The sequence below is a fragment of the Falco naumanni genome, chromosome 3, assembly GCF_017639655.2.
Source record: "Falco naumanni isolate bFalNau1 chromosome 3, bFalNau1.pat, whole genome shotgun sequence".
Lineage (NCBI taxonomy): Eukaryota > Metazoa > Chordata > Aves > Falconiformes > Falconidae > Falco > Falco naumanni.
Window position 1 is genome coordinate 93,415,672 of NC_054056.1, and position 26,573 is coordinate 93,442,244.

The 26,573-nt window shown below is 41.4% G+C and overlaps 2 protein-coding genes across 6 annotated transcripts in view; one reads left to right on the forward strand and one right to left on the reverse strand.

Moving 5' to 3' along the window:
• The window catches only part of VPS13B (vacuolar protein sorting 13 homolog B), a 477,375-nt gene extending 462,442 nt beyond the window's left edge, over positions 1–14,933 (forward strand). For all 5 annotated transcript variants that reach the window (XM_040588251.1, XM_040588253.1, XM_040588250.1 and 2 more), the window contains 4 exons: positions 3,205–3,381; positions 5,850–5,952; positions 6,618–6,867; positions 12,876–14,933. In XM_040588251.1, coding sequence (XP_040444185.1) covers positions 3,205–3,381; positions 5,850–5,952; positions 6,618–6,867; positions 12,876–13,121 — 776 coding nt within the window. In that variant the 3' untranslated portion in view covers positions 13,122–14,933. The remainder of the gene's footprint in view (positions 1–3,204; positions 3,382–5,849; positions 5,953–6,617; positions 6,868–12,875) is intronic.
• Positions 14,934–17,863: 2,930 nt separating this feature from the next.
• LOC121085521 (cytochrome c oxidase subunit 6C) lies at positions 17,864–23,824 on the reverse strand. Its single transcript, XM_040588258.1, has 4 exons — positions 23,693–23,824; positions 22,576–22,700; positions 20,821–20,942; positions 17,864–17,985 (listed from the first exon to the last, which is right to left on the reverse strand). Exons 2-3 carry the CDS (start codon positions 22,687–22,689, stop codon positions 20,823–20,825), a joined length of 234 nt encoding a protein of 77 aa, XP_040444192.1. The 5' UTR covers positions 22,690–22,700; positions 23,693–23,824; the 3' UTR covers positions 17,864–17,985; positions 20,821–20,822.
• Positions 23,825–26,573: the final 2,749 nt, after the last annotated feature.

The window sequence follows — 26,573 nt, forward strand, 5'->3', positions numbered from 1 at the left end:
TTTCTCCTGGTGGTGGATTTTTTCCAATTATTTCTTGGTCTGAAAGTTTGTCACAAGCAACCCGAGCTTTGCTAAGCTCTGTGAGCCGTGCTGTGTTCACCAAACATTGTCAGTCTGTGCATGAACCAGTTGCTGCCTGTAATCAAATTCTTCTTGAAGTAATACAGTGATATACTCTGAACTATCTGAATTTTGTAGTTATCAAAGTATCTTTTTTATGGTTACTGAGCAACATGTATTAACCAGAGTGCACCCCATCTGATGTTTAGCAGATGTTACGGTGTGGCTGGAACCTCTTTGGTCCAGTAATGGAAGAATATGTTTTTGTTTTGTTTCTTTGGTGTTTAATTTTATTGAGGTTTTCTTTATACATACATAATCTGTGTGTACATATGTGGACATGCATATAAAATTGAATGCCTAGGGTAAGTAAGGAAAGAAAAATGGAGAATGGTTTCATTAAAAAAAAAAAAAAAAGGCAAAGGACATTACAGAGAAGGGACAGCAGTAGGACACCATAGCTGTCTCTAGACTGTGAGAATGAGAGTGGGAACGGAGGAAACTCTACATGTGGTTCCATGCTCTGCTTCCCTGATACCCTACTGAAACATGGGGAGAAAGACCTTCTGTGGTAAGTCCATCCAGCATGGTGCTCCTACCACTGACTTTATGTTAGAAAGGAAGAAGCCACATGGAGACAGGGGACATCTGCCTCGCACAGTTTCTGGTGCTTGGAGGTGCAATGAACGTCACATGTGTGTCACCATAATCTCACTGCTGTTGGGATTTGAGGTTGCTCAGCCTTTGACCTATTTTTGTTTTCCCCTTTGCCCACACATGAAGCACACAGGAAAGGAGCTGCACAGATCTGGCTCCCCGGTGCAAGGCTGGTAGGACCAGCCACTCCTTAATGAAAGGATTAAGGTTATAGTTTATTATGGGATTTGTGGGCATGACCACAGCATGTGAATGAGTTATGTCAGTGAGCTGCAATTCGAGATAAGAGATTACGAAGGGTGAGCAGAGAGGGGAGAGAAGACAATTGGTTGTATTTCTTGCAGGTAGAAAGACAGGACTTGGAAAGGGATTTGAGGTACGAAAGGGCAATGGCTTCACAGACAAGTTCAGAGCGTACATAAAATGGCAGAATCACAGAAAGTGTGGAAGTACTAACAACTGGCTAATTAAGCTATATGTTATTTGGGGTACTATATAAATAATCTTATATAACACAGTCACAGCAGTTTCCATTCTGTTTCCTTGTCCTCTGGGCCTAATTCCAGCTGAGAAGTGCCTGGAGCATACCACAGGTCCTTTGGAGTAGGCTCTTATTTATTATTACCTTATAACATTGCTCAAGTGTATTGCAGTAAATAATTTACTAGTGCTAGGACTTAGGTGGATTACATTTAATAAGGCAATAACTTCTGTTCCGAAAGTGCGGTTGCTGTGGATGACCTCAATAGATAGGGTGAAGGAGGTCACAGGGTAACGTAATACTGTAACTTCACAGAACACCAAGTATTGTTTTATGCCTTCAAATGCATCAACATTGTGCAAAAGAAAAGACTGGACGAACAATCTCAATTGTGTAATGCAGTGTTGGGGTATTATTTTTGTAAAGCAGCAGGAGCAGCTGGTAAGTACTAATGAAACAGAATTGAATTGAAAATTGTATCATTTCTCTGGCTTGGCATTAAGGAAGCGTCGTGGCCTTTGTGGTACAAAGGGTGGACATTCAGTTGCACGCTCAGCTTCAGTGAGTGAGCTCAATAGAAACTGGGTATCACATTAAAAACAGACCAGCATTTTCTAGCGAAATAGTGTACATTTATCAGTAAAGGATACACATACAGAAATTGGAATGAATCTCTTCAAGAAGCATTTACGGGTGATGCAAGTTTCTTGAATTGCTGATAGATGGTATCCCAGGGGCAAGGATCTAGGAAAGTGTGCTGCTTCTCATCGTCATCTTTTCTTTGGACAGAATACCAGCGTACAATATTAGTTCTTGTTGTTCAAAGTCAGCAACTTCTCCGTTTATCCAGTAATGGTAACTAAAACCATCTGAAAACCGGTTAGTGGCTAGCTGACTAGAACATGTCACGCTGGTAAACGCATGGGGCCAAATACCTCGGCTGTGATTGTCCGAATCTGTGGAAATATGCCTGGATTTGCTTCCACATACAAAGCAGAATCTTCAGAGATGTCTAGGTTGCAGTAAAAATGCCTGGTTACCAAGGTGACACTTGGTCCTGCTCCTTAAGTAATTGCTTTATCTTGATGTTTGCAGCTGAAGGTGCAAACTGAGAGCCAGCCGAGGAGCCGCAAATTTGCTTTTCACTGAGCAAAGAACCTCGGATCAGGCAGATCGTTTTCTAACTGATGTCACTTTGTCCAATCCTTGTACTCTTAGCAATTTCCAAATAGCTTATCTATCAAAATTGCAATAACTAGAGACACGTCTGTGGTTAAGTGGCTAGTGTAAACTCAAGATCAAAGAAATGTACCACCTCACATACCTGTTTACATTTAGGAAGATTTAAGTTGGAGTTCTCTGTTGATACTAAAAGCTGGAAAGGTCACTGTGTCACTTGTAAAAGTTTGACCCGTGTGCATTAAAGTAAAATATGATCGTTTTCACAAAAAAGTAACAAAAAGTCTCAAAGTCCAATTCTGCTGATCTTAGTAATATATCAAAAGTTGCATTAGCTTATGAACATTTCTGGCAGTGGAAGAGGATATAAAAATGATCTATTGAATACAGGCAGTTTTTATTCTCATGAAGTCAGTCTCAGGCTTACGTGAAAATCTCATTTCCATAGCAAGCTCAAGTCTTCTGAAACTGCTGGATTTTATTCCAAGCCCAGCATTTTCAGAATAGCTACACAGACTGAGCTACATTAAACTAACTCAGCAAAAGCATGTAGCGAAAGTAGTTAAAAGATGAAAACATGCTGTCAAGTTAAGTGATCTGAATGTTTAAAGAAGTAAGATACATTTAAAAAAAAGGGGGGGGGGAAGTAGAGATTTAACATAAACTGAAGCTAAGGTATTGTTTAGCTAATTGGTCGCATGTTAAATAGCAGTGTAAGAAGGGTGGGGTACAGTTGTAATCTGAGCAACATTCAGATCCAGTAGTAAATTTCCTCTTATTCTGGGATATTAATCTTCACTAATTACTGAGGACTCTTGTTTTTTCAGGTGCAATTGCTGGAATCGTGGATCAGCCAATGCAGAATTTTCAGCGAGTATCTGAGGCCCAAGCTTCAGCTGGGCATAAAGCCAGAGGGGTCATCTCGGGTGTGGGGAAAGGAATCATGGGCGTCTTCACAAAGCCTATCGGAGGGGCAGCTGAGCTCGTCTCCCAGACAGGTTACGGTGAGTTTCTCTATTTCCAGCATCTCCATTTAAATTGTAAAATGCTCTTCAGATAGAACCTGCTGTGTCTTACTTGTTCGGCTCAGTAGCTGTGTGACTTAGAGAAAGATTTAGAAATGTCATGACCAAATAGTTAAATAAATGTTGTGCTGGTTTTCTTAAAAGCCATCGTGTTGTGCTTCTCTCTTGTGTTACCGATCAGCACTGTACAGCCACAGAAACATGGAATGCAGAAAGCATGAAGTAATTCTTGGAATACAGTAGAATTAGTTTCAGAAACATATGTGCTTACAAAAGAGTTTTTTTAACATAAAAGTATTAGAGCAACGCTCTGTCCAATTAGAGCGTTATTTTGAGATTGCTTTGTTATGGCAAGGAAAGAATTGTGCTATCTCTACACAAAGAGACAGTTATGTTCCTGGGAGAAAGAAGTGACTCATGTAGTGGGAGCATCATCCCCTTTAAACTGGGGAGCTGTGAGAACACAGTCCCGTTTTTGGATACACGGACAACCTTTTAACAGCCAGGGGTGGGTTTTCCAGCTAGGCTGAGCACTTAGTGGCAGTGGTGGTGAATCCTTTCAGATTGATATGAATACTTCTCGATGACCAAAAACTGTAAAATATAAAAATAAAAATAGACTAGTTTCTTTGCTTCTAGTGTCAATCAAAGCTGTTGGTCTGGATATTTAAAAGATGGGAGGGGAGTCAGGGAAGGAGAGCAGGGAGACCTGTTGATACAAGGACAGCGTGTCAATAATTTTGCTTCACTAATTAAACCAGACAAATCTTGAAGATTGAAGCCTTTAATCACTAACAATATTTACGTTTCTGATCTGTTGGTTAGAATGCAAGTAGTTCTCCTAGGGCTTAAGTTTAGGATATTGTTTCTATGCTTCCCATTAAATTCAGAACTCATTCCTTGAAGCAGTCTATTTAAATAAATAAAGAAACATTTAATTATTACAGTTCTTTCAAGTTACCTTCATCTCGTTTGCAGGAGTGTAAATAATAACTGTTCTCCTGAATTACGCATCCCATAGGTGTAAAACCCATATTGGTAAAATCAGAAACTTGTGTCTGTCGTCAGCTACCTGTGTGTTGTTTTTGCTGCCCGTGTCGTTACTCTTTCTAGATTTAATTCTGCTGCAGTCTTTATCAAGGAACTTGTAAAGTTAAGCGACACTTCTTCATTGCAGATACTGTATACAAGACATCATGTTTTCCACGAGCATGTGACAGAAAGGGTTAGCCAGGAAAAAACATAAAAACTGTATCAGTAATAGCTGACAGTGCGTGAGAGGAAAACACACAAGAGTTCAAGTAACTCTTACCCACAACTGGATTGGAAGTGGGACCATGCCTCTTGGGGGGGGACTGAGGGGTGGGGGACCACACAGAAATAAACACATGTTCTCTCTTTCTCCATCTGTAAATAACATTTTCACTCACATAATGCTGAGAACCTCGGTAAGCCAACTGTTACAACTGGGATGCTGCTTTTAAGTATTACCATCAACATGTGTGCTAAAAATTAAAGCTATTTTTTCAGCGTTGATGTTTTGTTTAAGTTATTATCCATTGTGTAAAAAGGAATCTAAGTTATTGACATCCTTATGCAAAAATGCCTTTTGCTTCAATGGAATGCCTAATTAGACAAAAGAAAATGTCTTTATTTATTTAAAGAGTAACTTTACACCAAACTGCACAACACTAGTGCTTGCTGCGTAACCTACTTCCTGTCTGTCTCGTAAAAATTTTTCAAACTACTTAATTTGTGGATTTTTTGCAGCCCACTCACTCTTTCTGGTGATTATACCTCATCTTTAAAAGTTTACAAGCCATCTGAAAGCATACATACTGTATCATCTTCAGCTTTGGATAGTCTATTTAGAAACCTGTTTAACTGCTTCTTGTAGTCTCCATTCTGTGCTGGCACTAAGAAGAATTCACAATAAACCAGATGCCCCGGGAGATCTCATAAATGTATATGGATTTGTGTTTAACAGCTGGATTAAGTAACTGAACATTTAAATACAGTATCTAGGCAAACTTGCCTTCTAATTTGTACCAATTGTGACACGTATATGGAAGTATTTTAATATTAAGCAAGAAGGTTAAAAACGGTCTTGATTTTTTCTACATAAATCTTAAGCGATGCGTCCGATCTAACTCTAAGATGATGGCTCTCAGGAGTATTATGTTTCTCCTGATTGCAAGTGTATGGCTGATTCTGAGAACATGCAGTGGGGTTTTTTTTGTTTCTTGCTAATGCAAGATCACTGGGGTTAAGTGCACAACTCTTGCATTGTAATATTTAATGAATTATCTTGACTATAGCTTCCAAAGATGTGACATCATTTTGGATCTGCACTATTTTATGAACTGCTCTAAACAGATGACATCACTGCAACATGTAACTGTGTTGTAGAAAACAACTACTAAGAAACTTAAATTCTCTTACCACAGGTATTTTGCACGGAGCTGGACTTTCTCAGCTTCCCAAGCAGCGCTCTCATCCAAATGATCAACATGTTGAGCAGGCTCCAAATAGCCACGTCAAATATGTCTGGTAAAATTATTTAGACACTTGCTCATTTTTACATGCACATTGTTTATTAATAGGTTCTGGCCTTCGGTCAAGTTAACAGGCTGCTTCCCTAGGAAAGGCTGAGTTATGGCAGTTTGTTTGGGAACATTAAACACAAAGGTAGTGCATAGAAACCCAATCTGCAAATGATGGGCTGCTGATCTGCTTCCAGCTTTGGAACTACAGAGCTGATCTTTATTTAGTGGCATTCAGTGAGTTCTTATTTATCGTTGCACGAAGCCCAAGAAAAATACTGCACATCTCCAGAAACAGCTGTTAGTGAAGATAGCTTTATTTTCTGCACTGAATTTGTAAGCCATTTCTCAGGGTAATTTTTCTATTAGGATGGGAAATAGGCTGACCTAGTGCAGTTATTAGGCCAATTTTGCAGTGAATGATTAAGAAGTTTTGATAAGTAACAGTTTCACATTCATTCTCTAAATCTTAAGTCTTACATCTTTCAGTAATGGAGATTTGAAATATACTCCCTGGCTTAGTTTGTATTTGTACATGATAGCTACAGGCTTAAGTAAAAACATGAGCAATCAAAAGAAGTCAATCCAACACATAACACTGACTACTTTTCTTCTTCTTCTATTTTTCCTTTTTTTTTTCTTTTCTTTTTTTTTTTTTCCTTGGTAATGCAGGAAAATGCTGCAATCTCTAGGAAGGCCGGAGGTCCATATGGCCTTAGATGTCATGATTGTAAGTGGATCAGGCCAGCAGCATGAAGGCTGCTTGCTGCTTACCTCAGAGGTGCTCTTTGTGGTCAGCATCAGTGAAGACACGCAGCAGCAGGCATTCCCCGTGACTGAAATCGACTGTCTGGAAGACGATCTACAAAAAGACCTGCTGAAGGTGCAGCTAAAGCAACAGAGAGTGCCTTCTGATTTGGAGGTAAAGACTTGAGTATGATTTTCATTTGAAGATAACATTACACTGATGATGATGCTTTTGGCAACAGGCGTACTCACCTCTGGGTAGGGAGACCTGTCGTCTTGAACCTCACAGCTGACGGTGTCGCCCTTTGGGTGAAAGGGACATGTCTCCTCCCTTTTATTGATCATGACCCTTCGTATCTGTGACAGCAGTTTTCTGAGGGGAAGAAGTAGAGGAAGTCTGGGTTGTCGGTAGGCATCACCTCTTCTCTGAAGAGATTCTCATCTCTTCACTACACGTGCGTGAGGTGTTCGCTGTTTGGCAAGTCAGCGTTGCTGCCTGTGCCTACAAAGTCACAGTGAGAACAGTTCCTTTGATTCTGCTGTGAATTCTGGTTTAACAGTTCAGATGCGTGCTGCTTTCGGTGTCTTTCTTACCTTGCCACTTCTGATGCAGTGGTTTGCTCGGCTGCTAGCTGTATCTAGCTTAGATCTTCTGTATGCTAGCTTAGATCTTCCTGCTTCTGCAAAAGCTAACTTTAAAATGGATCAGTGCTTTTGCTGAGATTGGATGCACCGAGTGTTCGCCAGTAAGAGCATAAAACCTTCATCTTCATCTTGAAAGATCTCTAAGCCATTTGAATACTGAGGTTTTGGATGAATTATCTTCTTTTAATGGTAGAGGAATGTTATATTTTTACACTTTTGGGAAATAATGTTTTTATTGTATTAAATTCTTAAGTGGAATCATATGAGAGATCATTTCAAGAACAAACATGTGTGTCCCGGTTGTTTTGTTTATAAAAGTGCGTCAGGTAGTTCATAGACTGCTATACCAGAAATTTATCCGTTTCAAATATAAGAAAAGAACATGTAAAAGCCCGTGAAGTGTGAAGTGTGCCAAAACGTAGGGGAGGCTTCAGCACCTTCAGTAAATACCTAACTTTACTGAAGTCACTGAGGAGTTTTGCCGTTGATTCCAGCATAGCAAGGACTTCATCTGTGTCTTGACGGCACTTGGATTTTTCTGTGAAAGCTTTCTTTTAGTGCTGAATTCTCTATTTACATTTATTGTCTTTCCACTAACCTCAGTTTCACAGCGCACTGTTGACTGAAGTTGCCTTCTCTCACCACAGAGCTACATGAGGCATTACTTAAATTTTGATGCAAGTGGGCAAAGCTGAGCTTTTTTATTCCTGAGTGCTGAGTGCTTGCTGGAGGCGCACATCAGACTGAATCCAGACTATCCTGCTCAGTCCAGAGCTACTGTCCTGGAGGGAAGAGGAAGATAATTTGTTCTCCCTAAGGCATTTGATGCACTCAACCCATCCTAACCCTGATTTTAACACCAGCCCAGACCTTTTTTCGTTAGGCTGCCGTGCGATGGCTCTTGTCTCTGTATCTGGCTATCCACGGGTAAGGAGCAGGCTGCTGCTCTGGGGAGAGGGCTGCTTGCCCAAAGGCTGCTGCAAGAAGGTGATGAGGCAGAGGTGCTGCCTGTCTGGAAGAAGAGAAGGGAAGGGACAGGGAGCCTAATTCTAGTCCCCGCTGCTGCTGCAGCTGAGAATGTGCAGGACTTCTGGGCAAGTGGCTCCTGTACACGCAGAGCCCAACCCTACGTGGCAGGTGCGGAGTCCAGCGTTCCCACATACACTGTTTGGTACATGCCGTAAATGTGACCTGCTTTGGAGGTGCTGGACCAAATAACATGGTTGTTTCTGGAGTTCTGGATAGAAATATGGGAGTTCTACTCTGGTGGCATAGCAGTGCCAGGAGCTGTAAGCCTTGAGCCACTCCACCTCGGTACAGAATCTCTTTTGCTGATGCCAGCTCTTGAGAACACAGTGAAAATCTATGGCATGATAAAAGCGGTGAGGAGTGCCTGTGCCCCAGGTGGAGCAAAGTCAGGGACGGCAACACAGCAAAAGCTGAGTGATGTTGTACAAAACAGACCTGGCAAAATATTCCTTCAGAATGCAGGTGCTGATGCTGAAAATTTGTGTGAAAATTTAAAGAAATGTGTGATAAGGAGGAGCAGTTAAAAGTAAGGCAGTCAAGAGTAAGCAAGTTTAATGTTTTTTTTATGCTAAGGCAGCTACACAATACAAGACTACAAAAGCTTCATAAAGTTTTTGTAATTACCAGGACTTAAGTAATATTCTTTTGCAAGTAATGTTTATTAGTTTTTTGCCTTGCTGGATTGGGAAATTTCATACTTAGTGATTTCCTTTCTGCAGCTGAGCACGTCAGTTGTGTGGTGCTTGGGGTGCTTTGTGGTACAAAGGGTGGACATTCAGTTGCACGCTCAGCTTCAGTGAGTGAGCTCAATAGAAACTGGGTATCACATTAAAAACAGACCAGCATTTTCTAGCAAAATAGCGTACATTTATCAGTAAAGGATACACATACAGAAATTGGAATTAATTTCTTCAAGAAGCATTTACGGGTGATGCAAGCGGGGCACCGGTGCTGGTGGGAGCCAGAGCCTCCCCTTCGGCTCCCCAACAAGAGCTTCTAAAAACTCTGAACGTGATGAAGGAAAGGAACCTTTAGGAGCAGCAGCTGTGACTTGCAGGGGAGCTGCCTCAGGCCTACACCTAAAGAGACACGACTCATAAACATTAGTGGCAGGCCACCTTGTTGCACTGAAGATGTCCTCAGCTGAGGTGCAGGCACATCTGTACGTGTACATTAGTAAAGATGGCCAGAATTTTTAGCTGGAAAATGCCCAGTCAGGTCAACCAAAATATTACAGAGAGTTTAGCAAAATAGAGGTAATGTTACCAAATGTAAATTATGTTTATTTTTCTGATCAATTAGTCAAAGATCCTAGAAGTAATACATCAAATTGAAACATTTTGTTTCAGCATTATAAAAATCCACTTTTTTGTCTTACTGCTCAGAAAAATAATTGCCAAAAGTTTTGTTTTAGCTCTGTCCGAAACAGTTTCTCCCCTTCCCTCTCCTCAGCTTCTTGGAACTGTTAGGAAACAAAACATGAGTTATTCTACAGCTGTAATCACCAGAGATATTATAGAGCATATTTTGACTCCTTCAGCAATAGGTTTGCCTGATGGTTTGTTCATCTCACAATATATAACTTAATCCATCTGGCTAGGAAGAGCCTGGATGGATTCTTGAAAACTCCAGCACTGACAACATTGTTATTGAAAGGGAAGCATTAATTGTACTTGGATCATCTTCCAAAGTAATTGAGACACTGCTTGCTTCCAGACACATCAAACTCAAAAGGCCTGCTCTTCCAGCTGTTCTTGGTGTAGCTCGTAACATCAACATGACAGGAAAATATTGAAGGACCCTGGAATCTCAGATATTCCAGAATTTCTTTGTGATGATCTGCAACAGGGTTTTCATGATAGTGCTACATGTTATCATCTCTGGAGCTGAAAACCAGTCTCTGGATTTTATAAAACAGTGAAAAAAAAAACTTAAAGAACCAGATCTTAGTCGGTGCGCACAAAGCAGCCCATCAGTGCCACGTACACATCTGGACTGCACAACAAAGGTGCTGGTAGCTACCATAGAGTCAGAACTGCTGAAGGCTTAGTCTTTATAAGCCGTAATGGGAGGTGTTTTAGGACAATTCTGGAGTTCTTAACCCAAAAGTATGGCCTCCTAGCATGAAAGGACATGGTATCTTTAAGATGCCTCTAGCAGGTGCATTAAGCAGCCCTTGATTAAGGTTTGATTCATTGAATGGTCTGGCTATTAACACTGTAGTTGTTCAAAGCAGTGGGTTAAGACACTCAGTGACAGTTTTAGGTCCCATGTAGGAAAAAACATACAATAACAGCAATTCCAAGTTTCTGTTGTCTTGGCAATATAAGCTAGACTGAAACTGGCTGGAGAAGCACATGGTTGCAGATGAAGTCATCTGGAAGCAGGCAGGGTCCCAGTTACTTTGGAAGACCATCCAAGTGCAGTTAATATTTCCTCCTGAATAATTAAGCTGTATCTGTGGGATATAGCCTGGGGCTGGATGACGAGTAGGTGGGTGAGATGCCAGCACCCTTTCCATCTCCTTTGATCACTTGGGTCCTTTGGTCAGTGTGGAGGCAGAGCTATAACCAGCGTCCCCTGGCTTTCCCTCCCTAGAAGCAGACATCAGGAAAAAGCGTGGAGCCACCTACGTGCAAGATTTACCCCATAACTTAAAATCTGGTTTACATAGGTGGTACATTAACGTATTTCTCTCCTTTTGAGTGGCAAAACAGATTGACTGCTGAGGTTCTTTTTCTGTGCCACCAGACTGACAACACAGTAGAGACACCATTCTCTACTGTTAGCTCTGCTGCAGCAACCTGCCTTCTGCTTTTTTTCCCTCCCTTTAAGGTCATCCATGGAAACCATGCTCTCCTCTGCCTATTTCCTCATTTCTGTTGTTTCTAGGCATAGACCCCAACCTTGAGTCTCTAGGTTTGTTCATGCAGCCTGCTTGCTTTAGCATTTTTTGTGGTGATGATTGAAAACAGGAGTGTTTCTACTTGCTGAGCAGCAAATCCATCTCCAAAGGCACAGTAAAAAACCAGAGGGGAATGTTTTGATGTGGGTGTGACATATGTCACTGTCTATCAATCATATTAATTCTTTCTTCAAATAAGCAGTGTGTTGTTTAAAATGAGCCTTGCAGTCCAGAGATGTGACAAGATCTTGATCGTGAATGTTACATTGAATCCAATGGCACTCTTTCAAAATATCATCACAGGTAGTGAGGCGTGTGTAGAAATCCCTGACAGACAGTCAGAAGAGAGCAGTCTTTGAATCCGCAGAGCAACGTCAGACAAGCAAAGACATTTTAAACCCTACAAAAATGAAACTGGTCGGCAGTTCTCCAAGTGTAGACAAGGAAGCCTCAGAGCCTAGCCCTAGGACAGCTTCTGCCTTTTCGTTCATTGTCATATTTTGGAAATAACTTCTATTTTGAATGACTTTGCTAGTGCTATCACTTGTAGCATCCATGGTGGCATTTCTGAGATGTGTCTTTTTGACTCCATGCAACTAGCTGCATGCCTGCCTTCTCAAGCAAGACATAGTCATCTTCAATTTCTTCTTCAGATAAAGGGCACAGCAGAGTGATCTTCCAAAGCCAGATTTGCCCATGGCTTTTCATCTAATAACCTTATCTAGTTAGAACCATATGGTAGATGCCACCTTTCTGTTGACAGTTACTTGTTTTACTGTATTTTTTTCCACTAGAGGTAGGTTACTTCATCGCTTTAAGCTCTTGCCTAGAGCCTTGAACCTCTACATATTTCAGCCTGTAAAGAGGCATTTGTTCAGAGCAGTCCTTCCAACTCATGGTGGTGGAAAAGGCAGTTTGTGTAGACACCTTAATTTTTTCTCCAAAAACCACACACCCAAACCATCTTTAGTTTATGTTTTAAACAAAAAAATATTTTGTTTAAAAAAAATGCAGTTGTGTGTGTCGTCTGACCCAGAATAGCTTTTTTGGTTACCAGAAGCAGATGGATATATCCTGTCATAGAACATTCACCTGGAAGTAGCTTCTAGTCTTTATTTTAAATCAAATACATTAAGGACTTAACTGCCCAGATACAGCTATGGGCTCTCTTTAATCTTATTTTGTGAGAAAATGTTTTTGCTAATTAGAATAGCTAACTGATGAGCACAGCCAAGAGCTACTGGCATTTTTCTAAAAGGGTTTCAGATGCTTTTCCTGTCTACAAAGAAGTGATCTGTTGTAAAGACCTACTTTTGACCAAGGTGTCCAGTCCTGAAATCCTGAAGAGATACTGCTTAGATTTTCTATGGCAGAGTTAAGAGCTTCTCAGAAGTGTCCAAAAGAGCAAGGGAGAGGACTAATCGACCAAGCATTAAACTATGGGAGATCACTGTTTATTGAAACGTCCGTTAAACTATTGTAAGAAAGATCCCGGGGGGGGGGAGATTTTTAACTACAGAAAGTAATGTGGAAGTTATTGCCCTTACTACCAAATTCCATTACAGTCAGTTACTCAGTAACTATTTTATCTTCTCCAATTTCAGGCAGATGGAGCTAGAGAGAGACTATCAGAACAGCAGTACAACCGCCTTGTGGACTACGTCACAAAGACATCTTACCACCTCGCTCCCAGCACCTCCACAGTGCCAGCGTTGCAAACTGTGGCTACGGAACACCTTCCAACCGCAACAAAAACGTATCAATATGTAGTTGATCCAAATTTTGCCCAAGTATTCATTAGCAAATTCACCATGGTGAAAAATAAAGCCTTGAGGAAAGGATTTAATTAATAGTTATTTGTGGTGAGTATAGTAATACCGTTTTGAAAGTAATGCTTTCTTTGCAGTAACCTACATCAAGTCGAGATGCATATAATTTTTGAGGAAGTAGGAGATGATAACAAAGCCCAATAGCTTTTCTAATCTTGACAACATTCCTGCATTCCAGCCAAAATACTAGTGCTGGAAGGAAAGTGTTCTAGCAAATGAATACAGTGAAAAGGAACAGCCTTGGACTATAGCTCAATCAAAATCCTTTTTCTTTTCAATAACCAAAAATCAGAGAGTAAGGAAAAATTGCATGCAGACATTTTCACCACACACACAAAATGCGCATCAATACCTACTGTATCATATTTAAGGATCTGCTAGTTTCTGTTATAAACCAGGTTTATAACTCAGCTGTAAAAACTTGCTCAGGCTGAGCCTTTCCCCCCACAGACACGCTCCCCCCCAACACGTACATCCTGAGGCAAAACATTTTCCCCCACTAAATCTGAAAAACCCACTTGTGGCTGTTTTAAGTTACTAGTGACAGCTGGGGTTTAGCACCACTTTAACCTTAAAATAGCTTCTTTATTTGACTGAAGTTTTGCAGGACATTAGTCCTTCATGTAAACTAGTGCCTTTGTGTGGTTTGGAGAACAAAACATGAACTACAATGTGAATTTATTTTTAAAACTGTCTGTATACAGAAACTTTATTTTATCCACCATCAAATTTTCAGAAGGATGTTCAATGTATATATGACATTGTACATTGTCTGGTCATTAGCTGGAAGCCAGTAACATGCAGTTGAAAAATTTAAGAAACAGAGCTTAGTCTCCTTAAAAATCTACCAAAAATCTATGAGCTCAATGTAACGTAGCTGTGCGGGTGCCAAGTATAGCCTGCTGATCTGTACCACCACACAGTATGTGGTCACTTAAGCCCTAATTCACTTTATGCTTATCATCTTTGAACAGATAAACCCAGGGATATTTAAAAACGTGGCCTTTCAAATAAGTGCTAAGCAAAATGAGGTGGGTTTTGGTGGTTTTTTTCAAGTTAATTGAAAAGCCTGGACCCACGGGCACCAATTATATTAATAGTTAATGATGCCAACACAATACACTTATGAATATAATGTTAAACACATCAAGACACAGAGAAAGCTTATTTGTCTTATTTTTCAGATGTTTTACAGTTTGTAGTAGACAAGAAATTACTGTCTCTGGGGAGTTAGACTACTTTATAAACCAAACGTGGCTATGGCAGTTTTGTTTTAAGAAACAAAAGCTTACCTGGTTTTCAACTATGCGTGTTACTTTTCTCCCCTTTTCCATGTACTTACGGACACGAGTTTTGTCTGGGGAATCCTGAACATGGTTGGAATAGGAGACAAGAACTGGAATAAAGTCTGATCATCATTTGGAGCAGATACATATGCTTTCTAGTTAGTAACTTCTATGCATACTTGATATGACCAAATGCACAGTAAATAAGAATGTAGTAACCGCAATGTTTTTCTTGTGAGTTTGGTTTTGTTAAATGGTATTTCTAAAAGCTGTGTCTCTTGTGTACTGAAAATACAGAAGCCTGGGATTGCACTGTCCTTTTCCGACTGTGAAATAAGCCCATCCGTTATCAACATTTCATAGAGTGATTTAATAACTTAGTCACTGTTTAAATTAACACTATTTAAAAAAATGTATATGTATATACACAAACATGCTTCATTCCTGAATATTTTATGGAAATAGTTTAATAGTTATAATTTTGCATATTGGTGGATAAATTGTAATATAATGAAATTGTTTAAAGATAATAAAGCTATTCCTGTAATACTTGGTTTTGTGAGCTATTTGGTCATTCGGTTACAAGAGAATCAACAGGTCCCCATGTACAACAGCAAGACAGATGTACAGGTGATGCAGACCCCATGACACTCCAGTTGTTCACTGGACTTTTGTCGTGTACCAGAAAATGCAATAGATCATGGCAACACTTTGGAAGTAAAAACTGATGATCAGCTTGCTGAAAAGTTGTAGTCACAAAAGCATAACTAAACAAAACAGCACTCTAGTCACCATTTGAATTAAGACTAATCTGTTCATTATATATGTAGTACACAAACCAGCCAAGAGGATGCAAACATACCTGTAAAAAATGCGGGAAGGCAGCAGTTTAATTTCTAAGACTTTGTAGACTGCAGCCATTGTTTGAGATACATTTGTGTTTTTCCTGAATTATATTCTCCTGAAATAAACACTTGCTTAAATTACACTCTTCTTCAGTGAATTAAGCTAGCATCTTTACTGCATTAGGCAGGTTCTTTCTCCCCCTTCTGACCACATGTATGGAAACAGTGTGGAGACGGCACATAAATCAGCCTCTCCTACATATGAGCTGTGTGAACTATGAAAACAAAGTTGTCCAAAGAGCAGCTGCCTGTACTTAGCTGCCGAAGCACTCCAGTGCGTACTCTTAAAACATGCCTACGCTCATAATGCTCTTTAGACCTGGAGAGCTCACAACTTCAGATCTATCTTTTTAGTTTGCTTCCAGAACAATCAATCATTCCTCAAACACTCGAGAATAAAGCCAGCCAGCCAAAAATTTGAAGGCATAGTCAAGCTTATGCACAGCAAAACCTTTCCCAAAGTAGTTTAGGTCAAACAATTCTTTTTTATATAGCATTTCATACATAAATACAGCAAAAAAACCTTTACAGAGGGTAGGGATGGTCTCAGAGCAGACAAGCATGTTTTTCAGCTCCACATCGCTTACAAACAGCATGCCAGACCCTATCACAAGCAGCTGATGAGGGTCTCACACACAGCGGTCTTCTTTTTGTACTATGCCAAGTCCCACTCCCAATTGTTTGTAAAATGGAATTAACTGAACTCTTGCTGGCCAAGGCAGAAAAAGAAAAGAAGGAGAGAAAATAAAAAAAGGAAAATGAGGAAACTGGATGGGTTGGTACCCATTTCAGACAAGGGTTAGCCCTTCTGCCTACTACGTTAGGTACCCAGCATTGCCCTCCCTGCCCACTGCAAAGGAGAGCAAGCTACGGGCTGGCTGGCATTGCCCACTGAAGGGAAGCACTTGCTTTGCATCCTTTGTGAAACCGTAACACACACAACAAGCAACAATTATAACCCGCAGACTCTCAAAAGCACAGATGAAAAGAAAAGCGAAAGACATCTTTGCCATATGGTTAAAAAAAGCTATCGTCACTCACAAAACTCATTTCTTTAAATCATTATGGGCTGGTAATTGAAGGAACACAGACTACAACAATACCTGCTCTCTGCTATAGCGGTTCAGAAGAAACTTAGAATTAAAAGTAAAGTAATTCATAGCAACTGGGAAGAAAGTAAGGGGGCTAGAGCTGCAAGAGAAGTCAGGTCTATTAGCCTGCACACCTAGCAGTAGCAAGTCTCCTTGCCCCTGAAGCTGTCAGTATGACTGACGACCCCTGGCTATTTAAACCTGCAGACAAGCCTGAGAAAAAGCTGGTCAGTACTTAATGACGTACAGTGTTTATACTGTACATTGGGAAGATAAACAGGTATCATTTGCTATCGTTAAGCTCTGGTTTACATTTACAGGAGCAGGAATATTTTGCTTACTAGATGGTTTCCCCTGCACCTCTATTGAATTCCTTCTTCGCTTCAAGGAAACACTGCCTATATGGAAAGTTTAGAGACAATCCCACGTTGTGCTATACTAGTGTTCTGGATCAAATGCATTACTTCTTTGCATGCCCTGCTTTAGTCCAAACGTTGCTCACAGATACCTATTAAGTGTTATCATTAATGAGCCATTTAAAATAGTAAGTTACTCCAAACAGCATTTGAACTGAAGACCTTCAAATACAACACAGATGGCTTAATTTGTCATGCTGCTTCATACCAGCCTTCCCTCCTTTTCACACAACCAGCCTGGGCTCCTCTCCTGGTACCCACGTTCAGCAATCAAGAGCTACAGTCCTGGTACCGTCTTCAACCTGGGCAAGCGGCAATGTGCACGCTGCACTCTGAATGACGAGTCTCCTGGCAGAAGACAGAGCATCAGGTCTTGGACTACACAGCATGTAGCAGAGATCAAAACTATGCTTAGCTGACTACTTCCAGATATTAAAAAGATTGTATGTGTCTAAAAGCAGCACACAAAGATTTTTCATTACTGTAACACCCTAAAGTAAGTATTTCTTCTTTTATTTGGTCTGGTTTTACCCTCTCTCCCCTTGTACATCAAATATATATGAACATACCTGCAGTTCAGAGTCCATGTTCCAATCAAAGTAACATACCACGTATAAGAGCGGGCATTTGCAGTCTGTAAGTCTTGATGTTTGATGTAACAGTTCACTGCTGTAAGAAGGCAATACAGTGATGGCAGTAGAAAAAGATAGGAAGGTTGGCTAGTATATTTCCAGAATTCCTATCCAAATTCTTTCACCTCAAGGTCAGTTCACCTTGTGAAGCCAGAGGTAACACCAACCCTTCCAGAAATCCAGCCTCTCCCTTCCTGTAACAACGATCCTCTTGCAAATTCCCACCAGCAGCTGGGACAACCTAGCTGTAACTGCTTAGGGATATACTTGGTGATCAAATGTGGAATTTGGCCAAAACAGAGATGCAAATAATTCCTGGGGGAAAGAAAACTTGACTTGGTAATCTTGAGCAATTTATGAAGACTTACCACCACTCTTCCCAGCATCTGAGCATTTAAGCATTTCAACATTAAAGACAACAACTAAGCGCCACTGACATATGTATTTTATTTATTGAGTTACATTAGAGCATGCCATGCACCGAAGTGCATTACACTTTACCATTCAGTGAACAAATAAGGTTCGGTCATCAAGTCTCCTTAGACTGGAGGGGATCTGCAAGATTAAAAAAAGAAAAATACTAAGTTATGTTGGACAAACTTCACGCTCTAAGTAAACATATTAGTATGTATGAATGCAAAGCAATAGAGAGAAATGTTTATGTGGTGGTTTAGTCTAGAGGAATTCCCCCTGTTATTTCCTGATGCTTTAAGATTCACACACCCTTCATGTGGCAAACAGAAGTGAAACATGGAACAAATCAAGAGCTGGAACAATACTGCACAGCACATCAGATTCACTGTACATGCTGCACTGATAACTGAATCAATCTTGCTAAGGGCCTGAAAGAGAAAGGAATGCAGCTTTCAGACAGGAGCCAGAGAGGAAACAAGTGGTGTAGGCAACCTACCAAGGAAGGAAGAAAACCAAATTCAAATTGCTTCTCCCCATTACCTTGAACACAATCCAAGACCAGCTCTGCTCCATGACAACAGTCTTGCAAGTGGTTAGCACCAAACTCTTAGCTTGCCTCTTTATTACTGAGCACACAGCAGAGGTACAATACTCCTTGAATTTATACTTGCACTTAGTTTCCATTACCAGTGTCACCACACAAAGGCCACGACAAGTAGACGAAACAGTGTAAATTCACCCTCGGGTACCAAGTTGCCTGCATGCCCAGCAGAAACAAACTCGTGGAGAATGCCAAGCTAACAAACACCCTAACCGAGGAATTCCCCTCCCTGCCTACCCTACCCTCTCCCTAATCTTCGGGCCAAATACTGATTTCGGAATGAGTGTTCAATGACATTAAAACACTGTATTCACTGCCACGTACAGAATATATTCCAATAAAACAGGAGATGTAATGCATGCATGACTGCACCCTTTAGGTAACTATACCAAAAAAAGCATCAAATTCAACCTCCATCCAGCTTCCACAGCTAAGATCTAGACTACTGAGGCAAATGAAAATGTCTTCCATCTGTTCTGTGTACTTGTTCTTTTCAAAGTCTTTCCAGAACACTTGAAACACTGGCATTTTCTCCTTCTGCTTAAGTATTCCTGTGCAGGCACTAAAAAAAGCCCACCTCTTTCTACTACGAAGGAGTGAAAAATTTAAGTTGTTACATAAATAAGCTAAGGAATAAGAAGCATCAGCAATTCAAACAAAATCACATTTAAAGATCTGTCTTTCACATTTTCTTTTGAGCTGGCGTAATTAAAGGATGGAATAGATGTTTAGGAAACATTTAATTTTAACAGGTGCACACAATGTGTAACTATTTTTTTTTAAGCTGCAAATGAGAACATAAGTTAACCAAGAATGGAGCTCTATTTGCACTGAAAAAAATCCTGCTCATGATTCCAATTAAGTATTCAACATGCATCCTTGTTGACAGTGTTTGTTTCAAATGATTTTACCACCAGATGGTCTTTCAGAATACTCTGATGAAGGCCACCTGACTAAAGAATGCAATTCCAGTGTCTAAGAAAAGTTTGAAAGTGCCTATATATTAGCAATAGGACCAAACCAGAGGCAGAATTACCAAGATTAAAACCAGGTAAACTTATCATTTCATTATTTTTGTTGCAGTCATAGCTAAAGAACAGAAGTTTCCCTCTCTCACAAAAAAAAAAAAAAAAAAAAAAACCAACCCACACCAAAAAACAGAGAAACTGCCAAATTTTTTTTCTTTTCTTTTTAAATTTGTTACAAGAGCTGGAGCTCTGCATTTTTTATGTAATTGTGTTATGCAGAAACCAGATAGTTATAGATAGTCACACAAGAGAATTAAGCATTAATAGTGTTAAGTACAAATCTTTTACTCAATCTTGCTTCTTTACACAAAGAGGCTGAGAAAATCCAGCTGGCCAGGATAATTAGAGCCACAGATTATCACAATAATGATCACAATATGAAAACATTCCAAAAGAATGAAAAAGCTATCATTCTAGATTAGTTTAAATTCATTTTAAGAGAAACAGAGAACTCGGTGTAAGAGATTTGGATCAAAAAAGGGGGAGGAATTCTTTATTGAGTTGTCTCATCATAAGCTTGTGCTGTTCAGTGGGTGTGCTTATTAATAACTACGACAAGTTTGAAATCAAGACTTTTTTCTCCTGGTATTATGACAAGTAAGGGAGAACAAAGTTTGGTAGTCTTCAAACAAATGGCAGTGTTAAGTGTTAGGAAAAACAGTGTTGTGAACAAAGTTCAATTCAAGCTTAATTCAGCCTGGCAAAAATCTGAGTATTAGTATACAGAACTGCACACCACTACAATTTATATATATGTTTATGTATGTATGTACGTAAATATATTTCCCCTCATGACTACTTATCTTCCTCCTCTCACTACTTCAAGAGACAAAAGGATATGTGCAAACAGTCTCTGTTTCTTACATTAAGATGCATGCTATGAGAGAGAAACAGCCTCTCCATTTTCTCATTCACTGTACCACCACAAGACATAAGCAGTAGATATAGATCGCCTGAAGCTAAGCAGTTCAAGATGTGACAGCATCAATGTAACAGTGGTATCAGGCAAGTCTTGTAGTTTAGCTTTGTCTCCTCTGCATGGCTGCGTGAGGAGGGAAAGGCCTGGCATCACTCTGTGCAAGTCTCCTATATCACACAATTAAACAAGTTACCCAAAAGGTACTCAGGAACTTTCTACTCTGCCCTTCCTCTCCACTCCCTAGTTCCCCTATTTCTTCAAGGTTTTATTACCCAGTGGTCTCTCAAAGGCAGTTTGGATCTTTTTTCTTTGGGAGCACCTTTCTATTCGATCAAAAAGGAAAAGCCTCCAAACAGAAGCACAGTGTTTCACTGAAACAAATTTACTCTTGTTCTAATGCAGAGTAGCTTACTACTAAGGTGCCTTACCATCATTTGGGTGGTGCAGACTCAAACACACCAGCTGCTCTCATGGCTTCAAAGTCCTTCATGGGATCATAGTTTTTATAGAACTCTGCATAAGCTCGCTTTCGGGGTTCAGCAACTCCAAACTGGAAAGTAACACAGAGAAAATTAAAGCTTGCAAAGCTTTACAAACACATTTTCTATCACTGCTATGATTTGTGTCAGTGGCTGTCACTCTAAAAATCCTTCAGCTCAAATTACTAACATATTACTTTGTTACTGTTGAAATCCACAGTTCAGGCTACCTGACCATTGGTCAGAAAAAACAATGTCTGAAGTAAAACCTTAAAAAGAAAGCCCATTACAAGACAGCACATCACTCCTTTAAGATCCAGAAACACTCCACCTATACTGACACTTAAGTGTCCAATGCCCTCCCTGCTAATAGTTTTAGATGTAAAAACATGCCGGTATGGCAATTTTTGTGCCTGCAGGCAGCTGCAAAATTGTAACTCCAGATGATACGGCATCCTAAAACAATGCATTACATTTCAGCTACACTGTAGGTCAACTACAGAAGTCTGGTAAAATTTTACAAGAGTGCTAAGCCACCCTTACAGCTCACCAACATAAAAAGACACAATCCTGACTCCTTGGATACTGAAGCGCAGGGGTATACTCAAAAAGCCCCCCAAAATGTGCAGGAAAGTCCACGGTGGTTTTCTCCAACAGTTTCTAACATCTAACAAAGTAAATCACTACTTAGATCCATGTTACTTGTTTTAAATATCGTCTTCTGCCTTACTAGTGTATTAATATGGGGTGCCAAATAAGATATAAATCCACAGATTGTTAATAAAATAATACTGTCAGTCTGACCAGACAAACTTGCCTACCTCTTAACAGATGTGTTAAGTAATGTTGAGCTTTAACTGTGCAAGCTTATTGTTTCTGATAGACATTTGTTGATCTCTGAGAAGTTTAAGTCCGCTGTGATGTTTCTGTGATGAACAGCCTGAAATTAAGTTATTTGCTAGTCACTTTTATCAAAGGCTTCCTGAGTACTCAAATGCTGCAAATGGTATAAGAATGAGTCCAATGGACAAACCAAGATCCAGTTCTTCCACAGAAATTCAAACTCTGTTGCTTGCTTTGTGTATGAGATCCGAGAATTACTTAGTAAAGGTGCTCAAGAACAACTACCACTCTTTTTATCAGAAGTGTCTTAAGGACCACAAAAAACAAACCCCAATCTGTAAGTGGGCTTTTTTGGAAATGTAATGCTCCATTTCCACACTCTTCAAAAGAGAGGCTAAAAGGACCATACTAGTCTTCCCCACACTAACATCTTCAGTGTGAAGGCTGGGTTTTCCTAAGTGTTTATGAGCAACTTTTCTGGGATCAGTCTAGAGATAAAGCAAAGACTTTTGACAACTCTCTCAAGCCTCAGATACTGTGACAGAGAGAAACACAGACTATCTAGAGTTAACATACATCAACCATGCAAATGATCAAGAGCAGTCTAGGACTAGGACACTCGAGGTTAAGTTGTCACGAATTGCGTGATCTTCATCACAACAGCTTAAAGCATCAGGTTATTTGTATCGTTTCTTCAAATGAAGATTAGGAAGATTTATTTATGTTCTGGAAACATGCTTACAAAAATAACTACTAAAGCTTTCTGATGAACAGCTCAACCAAATCTCAACAAAAAAATATTATGAATTCTTAAAACACTCTAATGAGTCCAGTTTATAACTGAATGACTATGGGGCTCACCTTGTATAAAGCTGCACATCCCACAGACACAAAGAATGCCCCAAACAGGTGAAACTTCATCCGCCTGGCCAACAGGCGACGCATTTGTGGCTTAGGCAACAATGCAGATGACATGGTGATATTTCCTAGAAGAAAGGAGGAAAAAAAAATAGGAGAAAAACAGAATTGTGGGACAAGAAGCTCTACTTAAATAATTTTCTGTAACTCTATCCCAGAAAATTATGGGTTTTATATTGTGTAATAATAATCTTCACAACATAAGCAACAGCACTCCTCTATTTGACTTTTCAATGAGACGATTTAAGGGACAACATTCAAGGACAACCTATTTATGACGTGAATCTAAGTAAGTTTTAATACTCCTTACATCCAGTACTCACGGAATCAAGAGTGGCCTTTGCTTTTCATACTAAATCCTTCCCTCCCCGCAGGGGTCGACCATTTCAGGCCTGCTGTCCTGGTGTTTACCTCAGAAGACATTCAGAACATTGATGACCTTTTATTCATTTCTAAGGAAAAGCACATGCCTCTTGACCTGGTCTGGGGTTGTTTTTTTTTTTTTTCAAACTGCAAACCCTACTGCATTAAAGGATGTTTTTCTGTCGGGTAAGGTTTTACTGGGGCTGAAGCCGCGGCTCTCTCTGAACAGAGGCTGAAGGCTCACCCAGGCAGGAGCAGCCCCGGGCAGCGCTGCCCTCTGCGCCGCCTCCTGCGCCCACAGGGCCGCGCAGCAGGAGCGGAGACCTGGCGGCGGCCCAGCTGTCCCCAAGGGCCTTGGTCCCCACAGGCCTTGGTGCTGACCGCAGCCCGCTCTCCTCTCACGTTTAGGAGGAACCACCACCGCCAGGCCCCTCTCCGGCCACGGCGAAAGCTGCCGCGGCCAGGCTGAGCCGAGCCCCGAGCAGGTCCCCCCTCACAGCAGGCGCGGCCGCCCCCTGCCCCCCAGCAGCGCGCCCGACGCAGCGCCCGTCCCCGCCGCCCTCAGGGACGCGCAGAGGTCACGGGCAGCCGCCGCGGGGCCGGGGCCGCGGCCGAGGAGAGCGGCGGCCGGCAGCCCCCGGGGTGGTGGGCAGCGGGGACCCGGCCGCAGAAGCAGGGAGCGGCAGCGCGGCCTCACCTCAGCGCGGGCCCACCAACGTCCTTCCGCCCCGCCGGCCGGGCGCCCTCCCCTCTGCGGCCCCGGCAGCCCGCATGCGCGGGAGGCGGCCGCCCGGGTACGGCGAGCGGCTCAGCCCAAACACGGCAGCGCGCGCGGGGCGGGCCCCGTGTGGCGCGGAGCGGGAGTCAGCGAGGGGGGGGCGCCGCCGCCGCCGCCTGAAGGGCGCCCGGGGAGATGCTGCGGTGCCGGCCGGAGGGCTCGGCCGCCGCCTCAGGCCCGCCGGGCACCGAGCGCCCCGCAGAGCAGAGGCGGGCCGAGCCGGGCGCCGCCGCCGCGCTCCCGCCCGCCGAGAGCCCCCCGGCACTGCGGGCGCTCGCTGCCCGCCGCAAGCCCGGCAGGCCGGGCCTTCTGCCCTTGCCGCGCACGTCGGGCGCTTTCCCACATTTTCAGAGCAGCCATCAAACCCAAACAGCCATAATACCAGAATACGTGAAATAATAACCTACATGGGTCACCAAGAGTGATTGGCCAAGTCCAGAAACAAGCCATCTGTAATCCTTTGTAGGTATCCCTCTGCCGGCTTTCCTACCTTTCTTGGAAATGAGGTGCATGTGTGCTTTGCCCATGGCTTCCACCTAATCACCACCTGCATGTGGTATTGTCGTTTTTATTCCTGGGGACCCTCTGTGGGATTTACACTAAATGCTATAAATTCCTGCCTTGAAAAAAATGAAGCCTCTCCTGTGCAGCAAGGTATTCATTCCACCCTTGCGCTCCCTTGCCAAAGCCAGCAGATCCCAATACCAAATGACAGAGGAGATGGCCCCTTAAAACTGAAGAGAAGTTGCTTTTCCTTCGGTGGGATTAAAGAAGAGGAAAGTGACGGTAGAAACTTGCAGAGAAAAATCATACAGCTGTAGCTACGAGCTGGGAGAATGTTCTTCGCAACAGCAGTCTCAATAGATGTGATTTGGACAAGGTTCCTCAAATTGAAGAAAAGTTTGTTACAATAGTTGAGACCAAAATGAAAAATGTCTGTCCGAGAGTTTTTCCCATGTGGATTCACACAAAAAGCCAAATGTTAATGATGTCATGAGAAAAGAATGACAAGATGTGTCTATAACGGGGTTGTGGGGGATCTTGGGAAATACGTGGGTCCACAAGGGTGCTGCTGTTCCTGAGGTGAGCTCATCCAGTCATTCGGTGAGACCAGGAAGGAAATGGCAGGGAGAGTTGTCTAGGGGACCTTAAAAAGCTCGGCTCAACTTGCCCTTTTATTACACAATGTCAGAAAAAGAGGATACGAAATCAATTGGAATAAAAGCAGAGTGGGTTTCGTGGCTACTATCATATATAAATTATATATGAGGAATTTTCCTATAAGCACCAGTCTTGGTGAGACAGAATGTTTTGGTGGATGGACCTCGGTCTGCAAATAAAGAAATCTTGATTGCAGTTTTCAATAGCTTACTTCATGGCTGGCCAGATCATCAAATTCTTTTCTGTGTGACCAGTTTCCCCATGTGCCTGAGGTACGGCTGGCTAGGCGTCTTTCTATTATAGCTAAGATGCTAAACAAAGTGCTAATTGTTATTATTACTTTGTGTCATTACTGTGGAATATACAGCCAACTCCTTATTGTACTGTATAAAGAGCAGTTTGGGACTGTGCAGATGAGGGATAAAAAAGGATATAGGATACACTAGAGGAAGAGCCGTGGAAGGAGGGCGGAGATAATCAGCTCCGTTAAGTCAGTGCTCAGAGTTGCTTCCTACCACTCCGGTTTCTGAGTGGATTATAAGACTGAATGCAGTTTTGGCCTTGAGTGGACCCCATGTATCCAAATGCATCAAAGCAAAGAACCCTTCTAAAAAGACAGAGGCATGATACAGAGACAACAGCAGTTATTTCCTTCCCAGTACACCCAGTCCCTGAGGTTTCTGGCACCTGCTCCAGTTGTCTTTTGGACATGAATATTAGGACTGTTTGCTCAAAAGGTGTCACAGTTACCAAACTAGAATCTGCGGTCCTCTTTTCCTCTCCAAAATACTGCAGTGCCAGCAACAATTGAGCTTTCCTCATGGTGTCCCTGAAAGGAATCATCTTTTGAGGAGTGATGGAAGGCATTAATGCTAAATCATTTCTTCCTTGTGCTCCACTGAAATTTAAAATAAAATCTACCTCTGACTGTACTGAGAGAAAATTCAGGCAGTATATCCTTGTATTTTCCACTGAGAGTGCCAGCTGTGATACTTAGGATTGTACTTTCTGTGGTGTGGACTGGAGCCGACTCGGAACAGGACTGTGACAATCAAGTGATTTTGCACATGCCACAAAAAGTCTTTAGATAATCATAATCTGGATCAAATTAGAACCAAAAATCTACTGGAAAAAGATCACATGGGACATCAGCAATCCCCTGAGCTGGCTGCATTCCTCAATAGTTTGATTTATTATAAAATCTACCTCTCTATCACAAAAGAAAAAAAATTCAAACAGTGCTATGTGCCACATATGAAAATGCATACATCTGTGCTCCTCCTCCCATTTCTGTGCAAGAAATTAACTAATCAAATACTCTCTTACCACGGCTGCATTGACATCAACCAATGGTGCTATGGAACAAAGAAAGATATTGTGGCACAAGAAGTTATTTAACAGATTTGGAATGGCAGCTGTACAAAAAATGAGGGTGAATCAATGATTCCTAAATGGAAAATGCAAAAACTAGTAGGGGCAAGAAAAATATTTTTGTACTTCCAACAGGGCATTATAAACAAATGAGAGAAAAAAAAAGCAAAAGTTCAAATCGGAATAAATGGAGTGGACAGGGATTTCACAAGCGTTTGTTGATTTTATGCATGCTTCTGAAATAGAAAAACCTCAAAAAAAAAAGCAA

Bases quoted from the DNA above. Each gene is read 5' to 3' on its own strand.
- LOC121085521 (XM_040588258.1), bottom strand. From the start codon at position 22,689: ATGTCATCTGCATTGTTGCCTAAGCCACAAATGCGTCGCCTGTTGGCC. The intron at 20,943-22,575 runs GTGAGCCCCATA...GTTACTTTCCAG, and splicing joins GATGTGCAGCTTTATACAAG to TTTGGAGTTGCTGAACCCCG.